The sequence below is a fragment of the Branchiostoma belcheri genome, unplaced genomic scaffold (genome assembly GCF_001625305.1).
Source record: "Branchiostoma belcheri isolate BF01 breed outbred unplaced genomic scaffold, Haploidv18h27 scaffold6, whole genome shotgun sequence".
In the NCBI taxonomy this organism is placed as follows: domain Eukaryota; kingdom Metazoa; phylum Chordata; class Leptocardii; order Amphioxiformes; family Branchiostomatidae; genus Branchiostoma; species Branchiostoma belcheri.
Window position 1 is genome coordinate 687,968 of NW_017804242.1, and position 23,700 is coordinate 711,667.

The 23,700-nt window shown below is 42.3% G+C and overlaps 1 protein-coding gene across 4 annotated transcripts in view; it reads left to right on the plus strand.

The window, feature by feature from the left end:
* The first annotated feature begins 5,503 nt into the window (after positions 1-5,503).
* LOC109482367 (long-chain-fatty-acid--CoA ligase ACSBG2-like) overlaps positions 5,504-23,700 on the plus strand; it is a 21,168-nt gene continuing 2,971 nt past the window's right edge. Inside the window, exons 1-15 of one of the 4 annotated variants that reach the window (XM_019785062.1) lie at positions 5,504-5,748; positions 14,019-14,134; positions 15,564-15,614; positions 16,475-16,607; positions 17,145-17,265; positions 17,716-17,804; positions 18,181-18,301; positions 18,833-18,913; positions 19,458-19,607; positions 20,042-20,209; positions 20,799-20,980; positions 21,443-21,630; positions 22,065-22,174; positions 22,869-23,019; positions 23,515-23,654. In XM_019785062.1, coding sequence (XP_019640621.1) covers positions 14,041-14,134; positions 15,564-15,614; positions 16,475-16,607; positions 17,145-17,265; positions 17,716-17,804; positions 18,181-18,301; positions 18,833-18,913; positions 19,458-19,607; positions 20,042-20,209; positions 20,799-20,980; positions 21,443-21,630; positions 22,065-22,174; positions 22,869-23,019; positions 23,515-23,654 — 1,779 coding nt within the window. In that variant the 5' untranslated portion in view covers positions 5,504-5,748; positions 14,019-14,040. Of the gene's footprint in view, positions 5,749-11,562; positions 11,639-12,697; positions 12,719-14,018; positions 14,135-15,563; positions 15,615-16,474; positions 16,608-17,144; positions 17,266-17,715; positions 17,805-18,180; positions 18,302-18,832; positions 18,914-19,457; positions 19,608-20,041; positions 20,210-20,798; positions 20,981-21,442; positions 21,631-22,064; positions 22,175-22,868; positions 23,020-23,514; positions 23,655-23,700 lie in introns of those variants that run through there. The other 3 variants (XM_019785061.1, XM_019785057.1, XM_019785063.1) reach the window with 3 other exon arrangements.

Below are 23,700 nucleotides of genomic sequence, written 5' to 3' on the forward strand. Positions count from 1 at the left end.
CTGTGATCCATGTTTTCTCAGCCTACAACGACATATGTTTGCATTAATACGCCTGTTTCGGGCGGTCAAGTTGTTTCAACTAGTGCGCTATTGCATATTTTATACCCTTTGAGTCTGAACCAGATCATAGTTTCAATGTTCTCACGCACGCCTAACGGTGCCCCAGGCATCTGTCAGTCTGAAACAATATTAATAGACAGTCAGTGCGACTTTTTGATGGGTGGCACCTTAAATCTTCAGGTAAGTTACTTAGCAGTCTTATCTCGAAAAAATAACCTTCGGGATGAAACACAGGTGGTTGAAGATCGATCGTAAAATAGATCCCCAAGTAAGTTAGCTGTCAAGCTCAGGCAATAGTCAGGGAAACTTGATGTTGAGTGGCTTCCTGGTTCAAAAGTAAAATCCTTGCTGACCACTTAAAAGTGGTTCGGTAGTGATTCAAGAACTTGACATCTCGACAGATGTCCACATTTTGTCGTCCATCTTGGTTTAGAGTATGGATTTAAGTTGGTTATTGGACTTATACAGATACGAGTAACATGAAAAATACCGCGAATTGTTGTACGTAGTTACATGTAGATGAGTGCAGTACATTAGTACTACAGCGGCTTCAGCGAGCTTTGGTCAGACTGCCTTGTGCGGATAAAATAAATGGCCTTTATGTCATACCTGGGCCGCGATTACGTTCGATAAGGGTGTTCCGGACCGGGCCGTACTTTACGGTACGGCCCGGGCTTCTTTACGGTACGGCCCGGGCTTCTTTACGGTACGGCCCAGGCTTCTTTACTGTACAGCCCGGGCTTCTTTACTGTACAGCCCGGGCTCCTTTACGCGTACGGCCCGCGGGCTTCTTTACGGTACGGCCCGGGCTTCTTTACGGTACGGCCCGGGCAACTTCAAATTTCATCTAAAACTTTTATTCATCTCTAAAAAAAATTAAACACGGTTGGACTTGTTAAAGCCTTGTTCTTTAGCATGCCAAAATCTAAAAGGAAACACCAAGCCATTTTTGTGCCCCGCGTGTAAACGTAAAGGATGTTTTCACGGGAAGCGCTCGGCGTCAAAAGCGCCCTATCACAAAATAAGCGTGTTCCAGAGCATTGGCCCTTCGACTGGTATTCTATATAGCGTTATACTTTATCAACTTTTTGTTGCACGAAACTACATTACGATTTTTTATAAGGTAACAGTTAACTCGATACTCATATTCACACAGTGACAGATGACAACTTCCTGAAATATCTCGAAGTTATAACTGAAAAGTTCCTACCTGTCTGTGACAATGAACACCAATCTTAGCCACCGCACGGTCCTGTCTTGGTACAGAACCACTTCCGCCCAGTGAAGGGCGAGTTCCTCTGGTCTACTTTTTATATACAGCTCAGCATTGCGTACAAAAACGCCCCTTTTTGAATGGGGGTGGCAAAGGCATAGCAAACTCCCATTGGTAAAAAATTACGTCACTCTTTGCGATCGCCTTCGGGATGGCAGAGACAGATACTTGGCTTTCCCACGGTCTTAAGATAGCCTTCGTCACGACGCACATGTGGTTATAGCTCCCACAAGCTATCAAGTCCTAAAGCTATCTGTCATTGTCAATAGACAGTGCAAATTGGTGATGGGTGGGTTTTAGGTTCAAAAGTCAAATACTTTCTGATCAAAGATCGGCAGCGATTCGACCATTTTCTGCTGTGATCCATGTTTTCTCAGCCTACAACGACATATGTTTGCATTCATACGCCTGTTTCGGGCGGTCAAGTTGTTTCAACTAGTGCGTTATTGCATATCTTATACCCTTTGAGTCTGAACCAGATCATAGTTTCAATGTTCTCACGCACGCCTAACGGTGCCCCAGGCATCTGTCAGTCTGAAACAATATTAATAGACAGTCAGTGCGACTTTTTGATGGGTGGCACCTTAAATCTTCAGGTAAGTTACTTAGCAGTCCTATCTCGGAAAAATAACCGCCGGGATGAAACTGTGGGATGAAACACAGGTGGTTGAAGATCCCCAAGTAAGTTAGCTGTCAAGCTCAGACAATAGACAGTCAGGGAAACTTGATGATGAGTGGCTTCCTGGTTCAAAAGTAAAATCCTTGCTGATCAAAGATAAAGTGGTTCGGTTGTGATTCGACAAACATTTCTTGGTCATTAACATGAAGAGCAAAGTCCCTGTCAACAACATATGTTTGCATTTATATGTCTTTTTCGGACATATAACGTTAACGTGTTTCGACGAGTACGTTATTGTATATCTTATACCCACTGAATAAGATCATGTTTGCAACAGGTTTATAGCCGGGAGCGGAACAGTGCACTATGGAGGTACTTGTGACAGAATCCAAAGAAACTGTACAATTTCTCTCCGTCATAGAAACATGGGGAAGTCACTGTCTGGCTTCCTCGGTCGAGGATCAGTTATTAGCAGGGAACCTGTCAGTCTCAGAAAATACACAGTCAGTGTCAAAATTCTGCTATTCAAAGGTCAATGGAAAATTACGCATCCATAGCCTGTTTCAGGCGTATAGGTGTTGTTATTGGGCTTAATCGTTACTTGTTTGTTTCGCATAACCGGCAAATCGCCTTTTTAGGCGTAACACACAAGCTGCGTAAGACCGGACTGTAAGGTTTGAACCACTCACACCGGGAAGGTCCCCTACTCTTTTTGATAAGTGCGGTGGGTTCTTTAACGTGCGTGGGGTGTGGCTCTCCCAAATACGGGACTTCCATTTAACGTCCTATCCGAGGGACGTCCCTAACTGAAGCTATGTACTCATTTACACCTGAGTGAAGTGAGGAAAGTCGTGTAAAGTGCCTTTTCCGGCACAAGATCGGTAGCATCGGGCAGGATTCGAACAAAGGACCTCTTGAGTCTACCGTTACGCCACACTTGCTCTTGGTATTTCATGCTCTAGGCAAAGATTACCAGACATTCTGACGTATACCGCTATTGTTTGGACATAATTATTAATTGTTTTTGGTAAATCCCGGTTTTGGGTGTAGTTTCGAGCCACTAGTGTTACCTGATGTTTTCCCTGCCATATCTGCTGACGATTTCCGTCCGATTTGGGGTGGTGTGGGCGTGATATTGAAAACACTGCGGTATGTGTACAAAATAAAGTGGGATTTACCAAACTATGGGACTTATCAATACTAATTATCGCCTACGGTAACCATAATTAGTCTTCATCGGTAAATCCCACTTTCCATGGACTGTCAGTACCAAGGACAGGATAGGTGTATTTTCGTGTGAATGAATGAATGAATGAATGAATGAATGAATGAAACTTTATTTTCGTGTCGTGCGCATACCACGCCCAGCCCGTGTGGGCTTATACGACACCGTTTGAGAATAAATAATACATAAACAACAGAGAAACAGAGGTACAGAATCCAAACAAAATGTGAACACAAATAAAGTTAGGCTATATACAATTAAGCAGAACAGAGTGAACTCATAACAGATCATAAATGCAAATAAACAAATCTGTACATAAACTTGATACACACACACGTGTGTGTGGATAGCGTTCAGCACCAAGGACAGTCTAAGTGTGTTTTCCTTGTCCTGTGTATGTATAGACATATGTCACAGGGGAGATTGGAATCCAGGGGGATCCGGAATCCACCTAGGGGAGACTGGAATCCTCCTAGTAGAGATTGGAATCCTTGTCATCAGATCCCAATTTAGTAGTAAAACTAGAAAGGCCGACATTTGCTTGGGAGCAAATACAGCATATTTCAGTCCATCTCCCTCCCACGCAAAAGTGGACTATTCCAAACTTACCCCAGTGCAAAACTGGCAAAGGTTCTCAAATAAATGAATTAAATAGTAGCTATATGAGAACAAAGATGCAACAACAAGTACTTTGAATCTCGAAAGCTTTACTAATCTTATTACAGGTATGCAAAAACTAACAATGATGAGATTTGATACATTTTGAAGGTCTTAGGCACATAAAATTGAATGTGTGGGTCATTACGCACCACTTAGGTGCAATGTGACCTCAGGTAACCCGCAATGGAACACGTGTTCCATGGATGGAACCGGCCATTAATATTCTTTAGATAGAACATGGAACGGGTACAGCACTTTGGGCCCTTTTTTGGTGAAAATAGCCATTAAAGTCCCCCAAATGAGTCATTTGGAAGTGGTGTATGCCAAATACATGACTGCTATTCTGTAGACACACGTTCAAGGTACCCTTATACTGAATGTCATGTCATTTGGTTGTAATACCAGGGCTCAGGATCCAAAAATCCATTTTTTGTCGAAAAATGCCCCAAAAAACCTTCATAAAAATTTTTCAAAGGCATGTTTCAAAAAAATGAAAAAAAAAACGTACTGGGGGTATTTGCCCACTCTACCTCCATGCCAAATTTCAGGTCATTTGGCTGAATGATGGCGGAGTTGAATCCCTTTGACTGTTTGGCAGGAGGAGGAGAAGGAGGAGAAGGAGAAACATGAGGGAACACAATATATTTCATCCATACCATGGTATGGACTGAAATATAACTAGAACTCATAGTTCCCAGGATTCCAGATTCTCCTAGAGGAGATAGGGATTCCAATCTCCCCTAGGGGAGATAGGGATTCCAATCTCCCCTAGGAGGATTCCGGATCCCCCTGGATTCCAATCTCCCCTGTGACATATGTCAAACGTTAACTTAACACCGGTGTTACATGCTATCCGATTTGGAACGGGGTTCTTCAGCATTCGCTAGCCTGAAACAAAAATAGGGCAAGCGAGTACAACGAGACCCGTTACAAATCGAATGGTTACGAGGCTAAGATCTGCTTGCATAACTTAAGTCTTAATCTCCAAGCAGATGTTTCGGTGGCCGCAAAATACAGTATCAAATTGCCCAGGCAGTATCCGTTGGCCAGACTTTATCCATTTGCACCCAACAAATGCATACTGCCTGGCCAATTTGATACTTGATATTTTGCGGCCCTCGAAACGTCTGCTTGAAGATTTAGCATGACTCGCGTTTGGCTTGTGTGAAGAAGTTTCTTGTTTGGAAATGACGTCACGTCTGGCACGTTGCCAAGAGTGAAACCTGATACGCGCGGCGCGTGACCCGTTTTACAGAGGCGTGAGTCAGGCGTCGGCTTCTTGGCGATCCCTGATTGGTCAACAGCCGTCTCCATACGCTGTCGTCACCGGTCTCGCCACCAAGATCTGAGCCAAAACAGGCGAGATCTTGCATCATTCGGCTATTTTTGTGCGCTCTCTTTCATTCTCATGTTTTGATGACGAATTTTTACACGTGTGCAAAGTAAAGCTGAAAAACAAGATGATGAATTCCCAAGGGTTTTCGCGTGCTCTGTTTGTTATCATATGACCTCACATACTTGGTCCAACACTAGGGAAAATCCCTCGCACATAAACATAGAAATACTCGTGGAAAGCCCGCAGAATTTTCTCCTGCGCACTTTAAGAAACAAGAAGCTCCACACTTCAAAATTTCATACAGGAAGTTGTACACCTGGTACGCGTGAGAAAATTTGGCGCGAAACCGGCTTGAGGCAGAGCGCGTATTTACATCCAGCTCATTTGCATAACGGTGACGCAGTGTGATTCGGAGGTTCGGTGTAGTAGACTCAGTCACGAGACTGCTGATAAAAGGACGTGTCGTACGAACAACCTTCAGATTTCAAGCGAAAATTTAGCCAAGAAGGAGCTTGATTTTGCAGAAATACCACAAGCAGCTTTCAAGGAACACTTTAAAGACGACAGCGGACCAGGTGAGTTGTAATTTTGGGATCATTTTTAGAATTTTCGCGAGGTAAAAACATGCCACATGTGCCGGCCGGCTTCTGTGAATTCGCCATGAAAAATATGCGAACACGAAGCCCTGTTTTCTGGTAGTTTATCAGACGACAGAGGCCGCTATGGTATTGTAATACTAACACTGATAGGTACAGCATATAGTTTACTAAATTATGTTTCTCTAAAGTGTCATATCTACGCTGATTGACGCTATTTTTTCGGGATTTTCGGCCACATGTGACCGCGCCCTCTTGTGTGTGTTGTTGGGCACGAGGTACATGTACGTATAGTAGTGGGAGGGGGGCTAGCGGATATCCTGTTTTATAACGTCAATGCTAAACTGTCATGTACGTATGTTGTGTTGATACAAAGGGAATTTATGCAGGATATTTTCGTCAACCTGTTAATGAAGCGTTCTGTTTGCATAGACTTCTTACTGTTCTGCTGGTGAACCGTTTTCAAGATAGTCCTTGTTTTATCATTTGGAACTCAAACGTAACTCATAATATTTTAATATTCACTGCACTGGAAAGCATGTAAACTAACGTTACTGTGCATGTGTATTTCTATTTAAAAGCTTTTCGCAGTGTTACATACTCTTGTGTTTCCTTGTCACGAAGCCAGCGCTAAAGCTACGCAATTCCTGTTTTTGTGAATGCTTGGCTTGGAATGCGTCCAAGTCTTTCTACTATACACATACTGTATACACGTATGAATGGATGACAACGGGGAATTTGTAATTACCTCGGTTTGTATTGAGTTTACTACCTGGAGGTTTAAAATAGAGGGTTACCTCACTAGTATTTTAACAATATTTTGGCTTGGGTCCCAGGCCCCCAGCTCGGCTTGTAAAGCAAGACTGTAAACAAAACAAATGCCCACCTGTCCTGGCCACTGTATTCAGCTAAGGTAACAAGACCTGGCAACTGTATTCAAGTAAGGTAAGAAGATAGCATTTTGGCCTGGGGCCAGGTATGTCAGTACCAACAGAACTGCAACTGTGAAACAAGAACTTATTATACTCAGTTGTCGTCCTGTCCTTTTAGTTTTACTGGAGCTTTCAGCCTAAATATTTGGACAAATTTGAATTTAGACAGCATTAACTACACTTGTAGACGTTGTAGTGTATTTTAAAATCTAAAAGTCTTAATTATTTATAAAGCCTTACACCCAGTATACTAGTACTGTCATCACTAGTGTGGGGTAGGAAATGGGGTCACCTGTGTGTTGTCAAGGTGTCAAAGGAAACAATACAATTGGAAGCTGTCCAAGTACCTGCATAATGAGGCATGATACACATATTTTAGGGTGTACATACCCCTAATTATCGTTCTGTGGTATGTAAATCTTGCAATTTCTAGCACTCTTACTCCAGATACTTGCATGTACAAGCCACAAGCCTTCTTTTTAATAAACAGAATACCGAAAACAGATAACCTTTAATGTACATTCATGCCCTATTGGGCTCAGTACAGGTGTAAAACAGGTATAAATGTATATAGTACAGACAGGACCTCTGATACTAATCTAACAACATTAGCTCTAATATTACTCTAAACTGCATTCCAAATGTTGCCTACCATACATGCCATGCTGGAGCCATGTAATTTACAATACCAAACTGAGGGTGGAGAGGTACACGTATTGTATTGTCTCAGACAGGCAGGCTTAAAAAATTATATAAGGCTTGAAGCACCATGCATGTAGTTCTATGTAGTCTGGCAACCAAGTAAAGCTGCTCTTAGCTATAATGTTGGCCCCAAAACTCACTGGTCTTACATGAACACACTGTAGGTAGAAAGTTTTGGGGATAAAGCTGACGAAGTATTTGTGAGCTGAAGCTAACCAAGGGCACACAGGGACCACTGCATGCAGGTTAGGTGAAGACTTCAGAAATCTCCAAATTCCAGTTTTACCTGCACCATCCTGCATATGCAGGTGGTATACTTCGAGCCCTGAACATGCTGGTTCGGTGTTTCATTTCAAGCGTCCTACTGACTGTCATGGGCCAGTTAGGTAAAAGGGTGTACAGTACCTGCTGATATACAACACTTTGTTTGGAGTAACTATGCACCATCTCATGCGGGAGAGGTTATCTTGCATAGGATCGGGTGAACCAAAGTCTTAGGCCCCCTTCCCCTAGATTGTTAGCCTGGGTACCAAACCTTTGGTAGGATTTTCGGTAATTTTTCGGCCCTGGCCTTTACCACACACAGGCGAGTTATACCACGGACCTGCTGGTTTCCCTGTATCCGCTAACTTCCTGCATTACGCTCAGTCTTCTGTTGCCGCCGACCGTTGTGAGCGAAGAAACCCTCCCAAAATGCGGTAATTGAGGCCTCAGGTTGACGGCCCGAAACGCTCTCTGCGCCAAAGAGATAGTGCTGAGTTCACGGCGGTCTGGTTACCCAGGCTACTAGATTGCAAATCACTGAGCAACTGTTGAATGACTAGAAACGGATTTTTGTCACCTTTGGTGCCATGAATGTACATTGGTATTTGGAATCTGATTAGATGATTTAAAAGTATGATTTAAAAGGCACTAAAACGTACAAATTGTGCTGAGTATGAAAAAATCTAATTCCTCATTCTTTATTTGGCTTTGCAGATTTAGCCTTGTCCCTCCTGCCTAACCCCATAACTGATAGTGATACAAATTTGGTGCAAAGATGCAGCATTGCTACAGTGTGGCATGGAACAGTATGTCAAACAAAAACATCATCCAGCAGTCAAGGCAAACTGGCTGGTTTCTCCATGATTTCTCGTACTTTGACATCTTAGAGATGCCAGCAACAGAAACAAAGTAGTTCCTCTATGTATACAAGGCCGGCTCTTCAGATATTGGCACGACGATAGATCAGTACAGATACTGACAGATGTATTTGGCAGCCTCAGATATTTTTCTTGCCAAGATGACTCTCCTGCCATACTCCTGGGAAAGGTGGTAGGATGTCACATGGTATCACATGATAGACTAGTCAGGGTACTAGGGGTAGTGAAACATGCAAAGTCATTTTGTCATGAAATAATTGCATGATAGGACATTCATCTGAAGTATGATCATCTGACATATACTTTGCAGTAAGTGATATGGATTGACGTTGAATGGGGGAGAGGTCCTGTGTTTGGGGGACAGCCACGCGCTACGCACGTTATAGAATCCACCGCACCCTTCGAAAAAGAGTAGGGGCATGCTCCGGTGTGCAATGGTCAAAATTCTATTGCAGTTCGGAGTTGGTGATTCACTACAAATCACCTGGATGGAGGCCTAGTGAACCCGTCTTGTACATTTTGTATTAGCCTCAAGCTTAAGGTTCACCCTTAATATTAATAGCCCCCTGCTACCTTCAGCCAAAACGAATCAAATAAGATAAAATAAAGTAAAATAAAAATAAAAAAGAAGTGATATTGACAGGTGCTGTCCATACTTTATTTGTGAGCACATTTGTCAACTTATCCTTTACCCAGTACTCTGATACTTCAGTAAACCTTCTCTCTTTCCTGACAGCCAGTTATTGCGTGTTCCATTCGTATCATTTCCATCACTGGTTTACAGGACACTGCAGCTGTCTTACATTCCCAGACAGAAAGGTCGTATTCCAGTGACCTCCAGCCCATCTCACAAAGCTTCATCAGTTTCCTCAATCAGTCTTTATGTTCTACATTTGTACTTACTGATACCAAGAATGAAAAATGGTATCTACCGTTTATTAGATAACGACTACAAATGTAGACGTTGCAGCATGCAAGACGCTGCACATGGCCATAACCCCAATAGAGTACTTACATGTATCATCATCTTTCGAGATGGAAGTGTGCCTATTACTAAGAATATAACTACAATTAGTATATGTAGGATGGCTAGAGCTTTTACTGTTTATCTGGAAATAATCCCATTTTTTCTTATTTATACGCATTGACCTTGGCCTAAAACTGGCCACGGACTCACTTCAAAACGTGCTAAGTTCCTAAAGGTAATAAAAGCCCTTAATTTTTTAGTTGATTAATTTTTTTAACATTCCCCAAGTTATCCTTTGGTTACTAGCAAATAGAGAAAGCTTTTATATAAGCTTGTTAAGGTATCGATCCATGCCTTTGGGTTTATTTATTTTTAAAAAGTGATTAGGGACAGGGAGAGCAGGAACCTGTGTTTTGAAACTATTTCTAGAGTATTATAACTGAGCACGTCGGCAGAACGTACTGCACCTGCGCGAAACCCGTAATGTATTGTACATAGCATTTCAGCAGAACGTCTCATATAAAGTTGTATTCACTCATATAAGGTTAGCATTTCGACAGTAGTTTCTAAATGTTGTGTCGGAAAGAATATCCTCTGCAACAGGCAAAATTTTGATGCAACGTTGACCAAAAACCCAACGAAAAACGCGAAAATACGGGGTTCTGCGCAGGCGCAGTACGTTCTGCCGACGTGCTTTATAACTGCAATTAGTACATATAGGATGGTCAGATTAAGAATTTTTACTTTTTATCTGGAAATAACCCCATTTTTTTCATATATTGATACACGTAATTGACAAGGCCTAAAACTGGACATAGCCTTCAAATGTTGAAGTTCCCAAAGGTAATAGCTGTTAATTTTTTTAGTTAATTAATTTTTAAAACATATCCCTTGGATGCTAGCAATGGAGAAAGCTTTTATAAGCTTGTTGAAGTATCGATCCATGCCTTCGTTCTTTAAAAAAAAAAGCAATTAGGAGCAGGGAGGGCAGGGACCTATGTTTTGAAACGTGAGCATTCGTTGAATTATTAATAGCGCTCGTATGCAAAAATGGGTGTGCTGGGGGTGTGTGCAGGGCCAGTATGGGGGCTTGAAATGTTAGATGCTCCGACATGGTTCAAATATGGGAATTTCTGTAGGAAGAAGACGGGATCAGATATGACCCTACAGATGTCCAGGGAAAATAGTGGAGGACAGGACAGCACCATACAGTTGTGTTCTGATGAAAATACATGTAAATATAAATATAATGAAAATACTATCCTTGAAATTGAATACAACAGAGTATAGAGCTATCTAGGATATTTACGATGAAATAAATAGATAGATATAGTATCCTTGAATTAGCAACAGCCGATTGTAGTGCCATTCAATTGTGTCATAATGAAGTAAATAAATAAATAGTCAATAAAATGTCCTTGAATACCGCAGATCTTGAAAACATTGTGTTTTGACGGATAAGAAAATACTGGAAGCGTACATAATTTTGTTTGGTATCTATAGAAGCTACCTTACTTTATCATGGAATGAATTACCTACACTGGTACAGGTATACATGTACATGAGGAAAATTCGTGATGAAGTATTTGGAGCCCAGTGTTATCACCCCAGAAGGCACACTGTCATTATGGATTATTGATGAAATTAAGCAGCTGTGCGGACGCTAATGTCCTTACCGGTCACGACTGTATTAGTATTGACAGCCCTTCCTCCTGAGAAATTCTGAAAAAAGGACTGACGCCTCAGTGATTCTTCAATAACATTGATGTATGACAGCAAAGAGTCTAATGTGATATATATTCCTTGTCTATGCCACAGCTAGCCATCATGTGACTAGTGGTGTGTCTGGTTATGTATGACCTTACATAGCTGGGAAGTGCACTTGTCACGAGTTGGGCAGTTTGACGTCAGTAGGATACCAAACATAGCCGCCTCCATAATAAGCTCTTCAGTATGTGTTCCTCTCATATGTCCCCAGTTTTCAGTTACTCCCAGATCAGGCCTGTGGTGAAATTGTGTTCAGAGGGTAAAACTAAAACAAAGACTTGTTGAACGCAGGAAATTATTGGTTTTTACGTTAAGATGATGCAGCTGCTGGAAGTGCCTGGATCAGCGGGGTACGAACGGTTTGTTAAAGTTTGTTTGTTTGTTTGTTTGTTTTGCATAACGTGTATACTGTCTAAATGCGTAATATACCAGCTTTGTACAATACCTACAAGACAGGACTGTAACATCACAGTTAGACTCCTACTGTTTTCAATAAGTGTTATGGGTCCTTTAAATAATAATTGGACTAAGGAATACATATGTAGATGAGATGAGAACATGCTTGATATACCGAGGGAAAAGCTGATAGAAGAGCAAGCCCGGCAAAACGCCTGAAAACCAGCCCAAACAAACCTAACCTCTGCTTGGAGAGTGTACCCTTGATTTGATTTCCTTCATGATGGCATGTTTGAAAATAGAAGGATCATGGGTGATCTTGTGTTGGTGTGTGAAGTTGCATGTATCTCCAAGCAGATGTTTCAGTGGCCACAAAAGACAGTATCAAATTGGCCAGACAGTATCCATTGGCCAGACAGTATCCATTTGCCACCCAAAATAATGCCGGGCCAATATCTTTTGTGGACACCGAAACATCTGCTTGGAGATTAGGAAAGAAGGTCAAAGTATCTAAACAGCGAAATCAGACCATTTTAGTTAATTTGGGGCAGTTTGGAAAATACCTCTACTCATAATTGGGCCTATGGTGTCAAGCACATGTATATTTACCATTCTTAAGGTTAGAAGAGAGGAAGAAACATTTTAGTACGCAGGTTTGATATACGTGTTCTACGTATACTACGGGTACGTGTACGTAGATCAAGTCGTATCAAATGTCATGCCTCGTTCTGGGTCCGGGTCTATAACTGGGATCAACGACCTTTGTCATGCCAGTCTGTTCCCTATCGCCCACTTGTCCCAGACAAGGTAAGCAAAATGTATTTCTACCCTGTCGGGGGCACGTGGATACATGGTCTTGTAACAAAGAACAATATTGTGCCGACGGTCCAAAGTTCGAGAGGTAACACTGGGCAATATGGGGTGAGCAAAGAACAGGGTACAAAGTCTAAAGATCACTGGTCGAGGGTACTGTAGTACACGTGAAGTCTCAGCTTGTTCAGTCAGTAGAACTGAGAGTGAGACACCGGCTGCCAGCCCCAAAGGTAACCTACTGTAGCTTCTTTACAAACTATGTAAAAAGTCTTGTCTTTCTCTTTAGTAGTGTTAAGACATGTTCAACTCCCTTCCTGCCTAATTTTTAGAAGACCCTCAGTGATGTAGCCTCTACCAGGCTTTAGAGGTAGAAATTGGCTACATTTTTATTTTTAATCTTCCATATATTACTCGTAATGAGCTGTATAGCAGGCACTTCTCTGAATTAAGCGCACAATTGCAATATGCAGGCAGTCCTGAATTTAGCGTAAAATTTTGTTAGGGCCTAATGTTGGTACGTAAAAGGCAAAGTTTTAGCCTTCAACCGCATGCGCACGCATTCTCTAGTTTTAGCCTCGATCATGGATATTTCGCAATTATAGTGATAGAGTGGAAATGATGTGTACATGTATTAGCAGTGTTTTATATAGTGCTAATACTTATCCAGAACTTGCAGGATATCATTTGTCTGCTTTGCTGTTTTGCCTCAGATCTCGCCCTTTCTTTTGGGGTTTAGGCTCAGTAGACCAAATGGAGGCACGCTACATTTAGGCCTCATCAATTATAAATGTGGGATGTATTATGCAAGCCATGGGTTGGATCATCCTAAACAAACAGTACGTGGTACTGTACGCGAGGCATTCAATAACTTAACCTCATCCTCACCCAAAAACAGTCAATCGGCACAGCTCAAAGTTCAGGACAAACAAAAGCTATTGAGCCTTTTATGAGTATCCAACAAAAACTCAAATTGTTGTGATCATACATTTTTGTAACTTTGCAGGTGATGCCCAGGTGTTGACCTCGCCTACCCAGTTTTTTTTTTTTCTGGTTAGGAATTTAGACCTTTCAATTGGGATAAAAAGTGAAAGACGTGAAAGAAAAATAGTCCATGGACCACTGCATGTGTTGATTATTTGTTTATTTTATTAATGAATTGGAATTCCAACAACACAAAGTATGGAATGGGCTACCCAGGCGTCGTCGCTAATACTAATAACGTATGTCGTATAACGTATCAGTTGAAGAAATGCATGCCATCAAACATAGTCATATAACTTGAGTAGATCAATCCTTGATAAGATAGTTTATATGTTAGACATCCGTATTGTAAATACATGTACAACATCAAACGTGGCTTGGACTAAAATAATCAATATTAACATGTTGTTGGGAACACAGTACATGTTCCTGTTATGGGCATATCCCCAACCAAATCCAGTCTAACCCCAAATACTGTACCCGTAATGGCCGAGCGCCATGCCCAGAAGGGAATACCAGGCTAATAACACCCTCCTTGTTGCCATGTAGCCTGCGGGACAGACCTGCTGACATGAGCGTCACCGCAGACAACCACGCACCGACACACGGCAACCACACGGCAACGAGCAAGGGAGTCAACGGAACCATGAACGGAGTCCTCAAAGGTGATTTATAGGGTCATAGAGGCTTGCTATATTTGTGGTATTAAACTCAGCACGTCAGCAGAACGTACTGTGCCTGTGCAAAACCCTAATTTTTCACGGTTTTCGTTGGATGTTTGTTCAACGTTGCATCAGAATTTTTCCTGTTGCAGATGACATCTTTTCTGACATAACATTTGGAAACTACAGACAGGATGTTAACCTTATACACGTGAATATCACCTTATAGGAGACGTTCTGCCGAAGTGCTATTATTTTTTTTATTTTTTTTACTTTTTTTTTATTTATTGAAATTGCAACAGTGCCATACACACGGAACAGAGGCAGCTGTTGCTGGTGGTGTTGTGTCCCGCACATAGAAACGAATACTGGACCGCTATACATTACAGGTTTGGCGTAGGTGCAGTACGTTCTGCCAACGTGGTTACAACTTACATGTATATACCCCCTGTCAATCTTGAAACTTCTGCAGTAGCTACAAATGTATATTATGGTGTTGGCCTCTCCACTGTGAATTGGACAAAAGCAAAGGCATTCCAGTGTAATTACTGTCAGTTACAAAGATTATGGCTTCAACTGCAAACTTCAAACACCACCTTTAAACAGCTGTATCCTACATGTACATGAACCTTGACCTACCCTGACCACTGCAAAAGCATACTGAAATTTTTTATTTAAACATTCAGTGTCAAGAAGATTTTTTAGAGAATTTACCCTCCAGAACAGCAGCATCCAAATGTTTTGGCCAAACATCATCATAATAGAAATACAATTATTGCTTCCATACCAAAGCATTTCAGATAGGTACAATACTTCCTGTGACAGCAACAAAAGTTAGTTTTGGAAAGTGATAGCATGTGTGCATGTGAAAAGTGAGAGGGAATTCAGGTCATTTAGCCATTATCCACAGCAACATGCCTGGAGGTACATTATTGTGTACATGTCAGGGACACGAGTTGAACAGTTGGACAGGCCAGTCTTTTGAGTGTATTAAATGTACAGCTGTTCATCTTTTATAGTAATAAAAGTATAAATGTCTGGTTTCTGAACTAGACATCCATGAGGTGTATGCAAATGGATAACTTTCCTTTGTTTTCCTCTACTAACTCCTTAGACTTTACTGTCCAGTGAAAATCCAAAATGGCCAACCAGGCAACTTCAACCTTTGACCCCATTGACTGCTTTGAGATTAGGTTGACCCAGGTTGGACACATGTAAGATTTGTGTCCGTTGAAGTTATATCAGTATACAAATAAACAATTTCCTGTATTTGAAAGTTCATCTGTGACAATACACTTTTTCCATGTACAAAGTAAAGCACTTACAATGTACATTGTGTACCAACAAGCTTTCAATCAGTCTTGATCAAGCTGAAGTGACCTGAATGAATTTCTTTTGTTGCTTGAGTTGTTAATGCAATTTTCTCTTGCAGAAAATGGAGATGTCTCCGCAGCTGACATCCATGTATCCCTATCACAGAAAGGTCAGTAGAGCTTACTAACTGTATGTACAAATGCCTGTATTTACTAAAATTACAGTGCTTTGTATGCCAAACTGTGCAAGCCATACCACAATACTATAGACAACTGCAAAGTGCAAACTAATTTGCCCATTCTTTGTTTAACGGGGACAATTGTAGAAGAAAATACCTAACTGATCATACAAACTTGTCACCATTCTGGTTGCCTACTGTGTGAGGAGAGGGAGGAAATACGAGTAAAGTGCCTTGTTCAAGGGCACAATATTGGGGCCAGCTAGGATTTTCTTTGAACCCAGAACCTTCAGTCAACAGTCCTAACCACTTTGCCACTTGCTACTTTTTAATTCTGGTATTTTGGCATAGCATTCGGGCCAGCCAGGATTCGCACCAGAACGTTTAGATTCTAAAGAAATAAGTGTACAAGAGCGAAACATTGGGGCCTGTCAGGGATTCGAACCCAGAACTTTTAGATTCTAAGGAAACAAGTGAACAAGAGCGAAACATTGGGGCCCCTCAAGGATTCCAACCAGAACCTTTTAAATTAGATTCTAAGGAAATAAGTGTACAAGAGCGTAACATTGGGGCCGGCCAGGGATTCGAACCAGAACGTTTAGATTCTAAAGAAATAAGTGTACAAGAGTGAAACATTGGGGCCTGTCAGGGATTCGAACCCAGAACCTTAAGATTCTTAAGTGTACTACCCTAACCACAAGACCACCTTGCCACTTGCCTTTTTAACGTTTTGTCTGCTTAAAAGTCAGTAGAGTAAGGAAGTAAAAGGGCACAGTGTTAGGGATTCGAACCCAGAACCTGAAGATTCTTAAGTGTACTACCCTAACCACCTTACCACCTGTCCCTTCCAGGAGTGACGCCGGCCGGGTTGTTATCAGCTGACAGCCTGATGACGTGGAAGGCGGATGGAGCCGTGCAGCTGCGCATGAGTGAGACAGGTGCTCTGTCACGCCCACCTGAAACTGTACACGCCATGTTCACCAGGTATGGGGATCTATGTTCTATCCTTTGTTTTGTTTTGTGAGATTCTAACCACAAGATACCAGAGCAATAGCTCAATTGGGTCGAGTGCTCGCTTTGGGAGATCGTTGTGAGTTCAAACCCCCGCCGGGTAACACCAAAGACTTAACAAATGGTACACACTGCTTTCTCTGCTTAGCACTCAGCATCTATGATTGAGAAAGAGTGTGGGAAGGTCAAACACACAGCACTACCAGCGGGCTAGCCCCCTGCTGTAGTGCTTGCACAACTGTGTGGCCCAAGGGCTACAGAAATGAAGATTGGCACCACCCTATGCTCTGCACAGAGTGGAACAGGACTTTTTTTGTGAAAATAAATGAATTTACTGAATCTCTAATAGTAAAAAATGACTGTGAAAAGTAAACCTCCACTTAAGTGGAGGAGCTTCTTTTTTTTATGTATCACTACTTCTCTGTTTTATGTTGTTGTGTAAATAAGGTAAACGAACAAACAAACATGCAGTTTGTCTGTCGGCTAACGTTGTCTCCCTCTCCACCACAGAGCTGTGAAGAACTACCCCGACCAGACCGCCCTGGGGGTGAAGAGAAACGACGTTTGGCTGAAGTGGACGTACCAAGAGTACTACGACGCCTGCTGCAAGGCTGCCAAGAGTTTGATCAAGGTTAGTCACATTGGAAGCCATTTCTTACCAGATTAGCTGAACAAACTCAGTGAACAGTTGAGTTACTCTTAAACTGGTCATGACAGAGAAAGCAGGTGAAGTACCGTCTCAGAAATCCCATCTCATTTCTTAATTTCCCATTCTAAGGACTTTGAAAGCATCTTAAAACTCGTTTAAAGTTTAAAATTTTGATCCAACACAAAGAATGGTTCTCACTCAGGTAGAGCTTCCGTCAATAAATCACTGGGTCAGTCTACCGAGGAAGCCCAGAGTGACTGGTCAAAAGCTCTAGGTCAGAACTATTCTTTGTGTTGGATCGAAAGTTTTAACTTTAAACATCAACAAAGATTAACTTTCATGATAGCATCATAAAACATAATAAGTAAATACTGTTCTTGCAAAAGTTTGGTATGAAGTTGGTGACCAGATATTTGCGCCTGTTTTCTGCAGCTTGGCCTGGAGAGGTTCCACGGTGTCGGCATCATCGGGTTCAACTCCCCGGAGTGGTTCATGGGTCACCTTGGAGCCATCCTGGCAGGGTACGTATTCTTCATCGACATGGGCTTGAAACAAGCACGTCGGCAGACCGTACTGCACCTGTGCAAAACCATGGCACTTCGGCAGAACGTCTCACATAAGGTCGTATTCACGTGGTTAACATCCTGTCTGTAGTTTCCAAATGTTGTGTCAGAAAAGATATCATCTGCAACAGACAAAATTCTGATGCAATGTTGACCAAAAATGAAAAGTGAAAACCGTGAAAAAATCAGAGTTTTCCGCAGGCGCAGTACGATCTGCCTACGTTCTGGCTATAGTATATGTATGCACTTTAGGAACAAAATGTCTTATCATTTTTACACCATATTCCAGCCAGATAATTTATGAAACTAACTCTGTTTTTCTGTGGATCTCCAGAGGTTTTGGTGTGGGCATCTACACAACCAACAACGCCGAGGCCTGCCGCTATGTGGCAGAGAGCTGCGAGGCAAACGTCATCATTGTCGAAAACAACGTTCAGCTGCAGAAGATTCTGAAGGTGAGAAAAACTACTTGATATCACATGTAGTTGGAAAACATTATTTGTTTATCCAGGGCTCGAATTTCATTTTTGGGAATAGGTGCACTGATGCACTCAACCTAAAAAATTAGGTGCACAAAAATGTTTGGGGTGCACCGTATAAGATGAAATAAGTAAAATGTCAGCTAACTAATAATGTTTCAATGATTTTATTATTTTCTTACACTTAGATGTTAAGAATATGCTGTATACTACAGTGTCATGTACATTTAACATCTTCACACACATTAACCTACGAAAATACTTGTATTTGGATGCACAGGTGCACCCACAGAAAAGGATTAGGTGCACACCTTGAAATTTGGGTGCACTAAGGTGCACATGCACCCAGTATTTCGAGCGCTGTACTTGATATCACATGTACTTGGAAAACATTATTTGTTTATCTATTGAGATCAACCACATTTGTGGAAGGATTGTGGCAGTTTGTACTGCCTAAACATGTACAGATGCAGACTAATTTTTTGAAATCCTGTTCCTCCCTTACAGGTCTGGGACAAGCTGCCCCACCTAAAGGCTGTGGTGCAGTACACAGGACCTCTGGAGCAGAAACGTCCAAACCTCTACACGGTGAGTCAGTGATAGCCAAAAATCTAGTCATGGCGTGTACTATATACTATGGTACTTGTGGTAACTTGACAAGGTATACTTTTATCTGCAAACTGTTCTTTTGTTGTGACCTGCACTTAACCCAGTGGGCATATACATGTATATACAGTAAGGGTCTTCACTCATTCATTTGATATACGATAACATGTGACCCTTGACCCACTCAACTGAAATGACACCACATTATGCACTTTACTCCTTACCGGTAGCCCCTCCCTCCCATACTGTACTAATTGACATATTTTCGATACTGTGTACCATTTCATTTCTCAGTCCTGAAGATTTGATTTATCGCATTAACAACATTTATTTTATGTCTATTGGTGCAGCGGCCACTTTCATTTTATATTCGTTTTACATTTTTGTATTTCTTATTTCAACCTGTATTTTGTATGTTCTTGAGCAAAGGATCTTATAAGCACATATGTGCTTGCTGTTCCAATGCTCATAAATCCATGTGAATAAAATGAAATAAAATAAATAACATGTGACTTGTGCATGACAGTGGGAAGAGTTCATGAAGCTGGGCTCTGATGTGGCTGACAAGACTCTGGAGGACCGCATCTCCGCCCAGGTGCCCAACCAGTGCTGTGTGCTCATCTACACATCAGGCACCACCGGAAACCCCAAGGGAGCCATGCTCAGTCACGACAACGTGAGTTGGGTTCGAATGAAAGCTCATCTGTGTTGGTAGAATCCATAGTTGTAAAGTTCAATCTCTATGAATTTTTTTTCACAATAATGATGATTTTGTGGTCCAGAAGTGACCGTGAAAACTGCAAAGTTAACGTAAAAGTACTGCAAAAATCAGGAATTAATCCAAGTTCTAACCTTCATCGATGCACTTGTGTCAGTCTGATATATTATAACTTATCGTTAAGTTTTTTACAAATATTTATAAGGAAACCCCCCAAAAAAAGACACACTCTGTCTCTTCTTCAACCCGGTAAAGTCAGATCTCGTCTTGGAGTTCTCTCATCACGTGAATTGATGTGATTATCATGTGACAAGAGACGTCATATACTGGCTTCACGTATTTACGCCCCCTGTCCCTGTTTAATCCTATATCCTACTCCATGTCTGTCCCAGATCACGTGGACAGCCCACTACGCCTCGGAGTACGCGTCCCTGCGGATGGGGAAGGAGATCAGCGTGAGTTACCTCCCCCTCAGCCACGTGGCAGGGCAGATGCTTGACATCTTCGCCCCCATGTGCAACGCAGGGAGCACCTACTTCGCACAGCCAGATGCCCTCAAGGTATTTATTTATTTATTTCATCTCAGGACAGCTGGGTGGCCCCATTCAGCCTGCAATACATGTAGCTGTTTTCCAAGGGGGCCCAGCATGTTACAAGACAAGACATTGTTACATACAGTAAAACAAAGGAGGACAACATACAGTAAACCAAGGATGTTATATCACTAGTCGAAGCCTCTTGAGTAAACATTAAAGCATAAGAGGTAAGGGAATGTCTGGAAAAGTAAGTAGTACAGATGAAGATATGTACAGAGAGTCAGAGCTTGTATAAACTGTATAATTTTGTCTATTTTCAGCGAGTAAATCTTGTAAATGAAACACCCTCTGCAGATCCTAATCTAATATTTGCGAGAGTACGGAAAGAAAAACATAATGTTCGCAATTTTTTACATAGAGACCATCATAAACGTTGTAACAAGAATTTAAGGAACAAAGCATGGCATCTCAGCGACCAAGTCTTCTCAAGTATTCAAGAAGTGCAGAAAAAGGAGCCCTGAAAGATTAGCCCCTTAAGGGGCTAAAAAAAGGGCATTCCAATAAACTGAAACTGAAACCTGGATGTCTAACCTGCATGGACATGTCTTGCCAGGGTTCCCTGGTGCAGACGCTGAAGGAGGTGCGTCCCACGGCCCTGCTGGGCGTGCCCAGAGTCTGGGAGAAGATCGCGGACAAGCTCCAGGCCATCGGCAGGGAGTCACGAGGCATGAAGAAGAAGATCGGCACCTGGGCCAAAGGCATCGGCCTGGCCGGCAACATGAACATCATGAAAGGGTATGTAAATATAGAATACAACACAGGGTGTTCCATATCTCCCGAGGTACAAGCCCAACCCACAGGAATACGCTGTGTTACATTTTATCTATGTCATACCCACCCAAGAAAACATAGACACCTTCAATGCAAAATGAGCGAAAGTTTGGTGTCCCTAAACCAAAAAAGCCAACAACATTCAATACCAACGTCTGAATTTGAATTTTTGAAAGCTGCATGCATGGTTAGAGTGAAACGCGTTTGAATTACTCTATGGAAGCCTGGGCTGTACTGTCAAGTACAGTCCAGTCTAGAACGCTGTTATCGAAGGTTATCACGGCCCAGGTATGTACATTGTATACTACCCCACATACATGTACATGGCCACAGTCTGTTACCCCTTGGAGTTTATGCAGTTTGTTCAATGAACTTTCTCGATTTCACAGGTTCAACAATGACCTACATGTACACATTCCTCCCCAGACACTCTCCTCCGTGGGGCTGGACCATTGCCAACATGGTGGTGTTCCGTAACATCCGCAAGGCCCTGGGGCTGGACAGGTGCCGGCTGCAGTTCTCCGGGGCCGCGCCCATCGCCATGGAGACGCTCCAGTACTTCATGAGCATCAACATCCCCCTGTACGAGCTGTACGGCATGAGCGAGAGCACAGGTCAGGATTTTTTTTTTATTTATCTATTCACAATATCATCTACAGGGCTTGAAATTCATTTTTGGAAATAGATGCACTGGTGCACCCAAGCTAAAAGTTGGTTGGACACAAAATTATGTGTGTGCACCATAAAATTATGTGTGTGCACCATATAAAACAAAACCTAATTACACATCTCATCTTCTGAGCTTGAATCTGAAATGGGAGCTAACTTCAAAATCTTAAACAAGACAGTGCTACAACAAAGATTTTATTATTTTTCTGACACTCATCAGATGCAGTGTTTCCCTTCAGAATACAACTCAAAAGCCTTCAAAAGGATCATTTGCCACCATCTCCTAGCATAGTGGCTTCCTTGAAGATTCTTTTGTGTTTGTCGCTGTACTTTTGTTGTCAATAAAGTTTTCCTGTGTTTTTTATGATTCCCCATGCAGGCCCCCACACCATGGCCCTGCCCCATCACTTCCGACTGGGCAGCTGTGGGTCCGAGTTCCCAGGAGCCACCACTGTCATCAAGAACGCTGACGACGAAGGCATCGGAGAGGTGAGAAAAGTTCAAGTTACCTCCACTTTTAATACTTTAGACATGTCTAGATGTCATTATCACATGCAGACACACATGCATATCTCTAGAACAATGATTTTCAAAACACTACCGAACTTTGGACCCTACCAAACTTCTCTTACCAGAATATTATGTTTACCGAAGAAAAACATATTGTTTTTTGCTGTTTCCTCTTCTTCCTCTTCTTTTCCAAACCAATAAGGTCAATGACCTGAACCAGACGTCTGTCACCATAGTAACTAGTGTTAGATTGCATCATGTTGCAATTTTATAGCATTTTAGACTCCTGTCACCATACATGTATATGAATGTGTTCAAGTAAGAATTAACAGAGCAGACCATATGCGAAGGTAAACATATGCATTTGCTTTTTAGTTATGAGTTTTTCCTTTCACCAGGTGTGTTTCTATGGTCGGCACGTGTTCATGGGTTACCTGTTTTTCCTTTCACCAGGTGTGTTTCTATGGTCGGCACGTGTTCATGGGTTACCTGTTTTTCCTTTCACCAGGTGTGTTTCTATGGTCGTCACGTGTTCATGGGGTACCTGTTTTTCCTTTCACCAGGTGTGTTTCTACGGTCGGCACGTGTTCATGGGGTACCTGTTTTTCCTTTCACCAGGTGTGTTTCTACGGTCGGCACGTGTTCATGGGGTACCTGTTTTTCCTTTCACCAGGTGTGTTTCTACGGTCGGCACGTGTTCATGGGGTACCTGAAGATGGAGGATAAGACACGAGAGGCCCTGGATGAGGAGGGGCTGCTCCACTCAGGAGACCTCGGCAAGAAGGACCAGGAGGGATACCTCTACATCACAGGCAGGATCAAAGGTGGGGAGCCTCGTAGCACTTTTTCAAAAGCAAATGCATCAGCAAGTAGATGTAGTAATCACACATGGTTGTCACGTGTAGGAATGTAATAATCCCACATAGCTTAAGAACTTTTTATGGAATTCTGGAAGTTTGCTTAGTTTTGGACTCGATGTTAGTGTCCATGCCTGACCATGCACATGTAAGGGGTGGTTGCTTGGTGTTGTGAAGTCTGTTGGTGGTGTGAGGTATGACTTAAGAGACCCGGCTCCTCAATGGGCAGGGGTGCTACTCCCTGTCCGCCACCCTACAAATGTAGCTACAGCTAGGTGGCAGTGAGTACCTGTACTGTGGGACTTGTTGTAGGAAGATGTACTGACATGTGGTGCCCGTTTTCCTGTGTTGTAGAACTGATCATCACGGCAGTTTCTCTTTAAATTTCTCGTTAAATGTGCAGAAGCATTTCATTACCTGTAGCAATGTGTACTAACTCCTTGTGGTTCTCCTGTGTTGTAGAACTGATCATCACGGCGGGCGGAGAGAACATCCCCCCTGTCCTGATCGAGGACACGGTGAAGGAGGAGCTGCCCATCATCAGTAACGCCATGCTCATCGGGGACAAGAGGAAGTTCCTCTCATGCCTACTCACTCCTAAGGTAAGGCCACACTTCTCCTGTCACCACTCTCTCTCTCTCTCTCTCT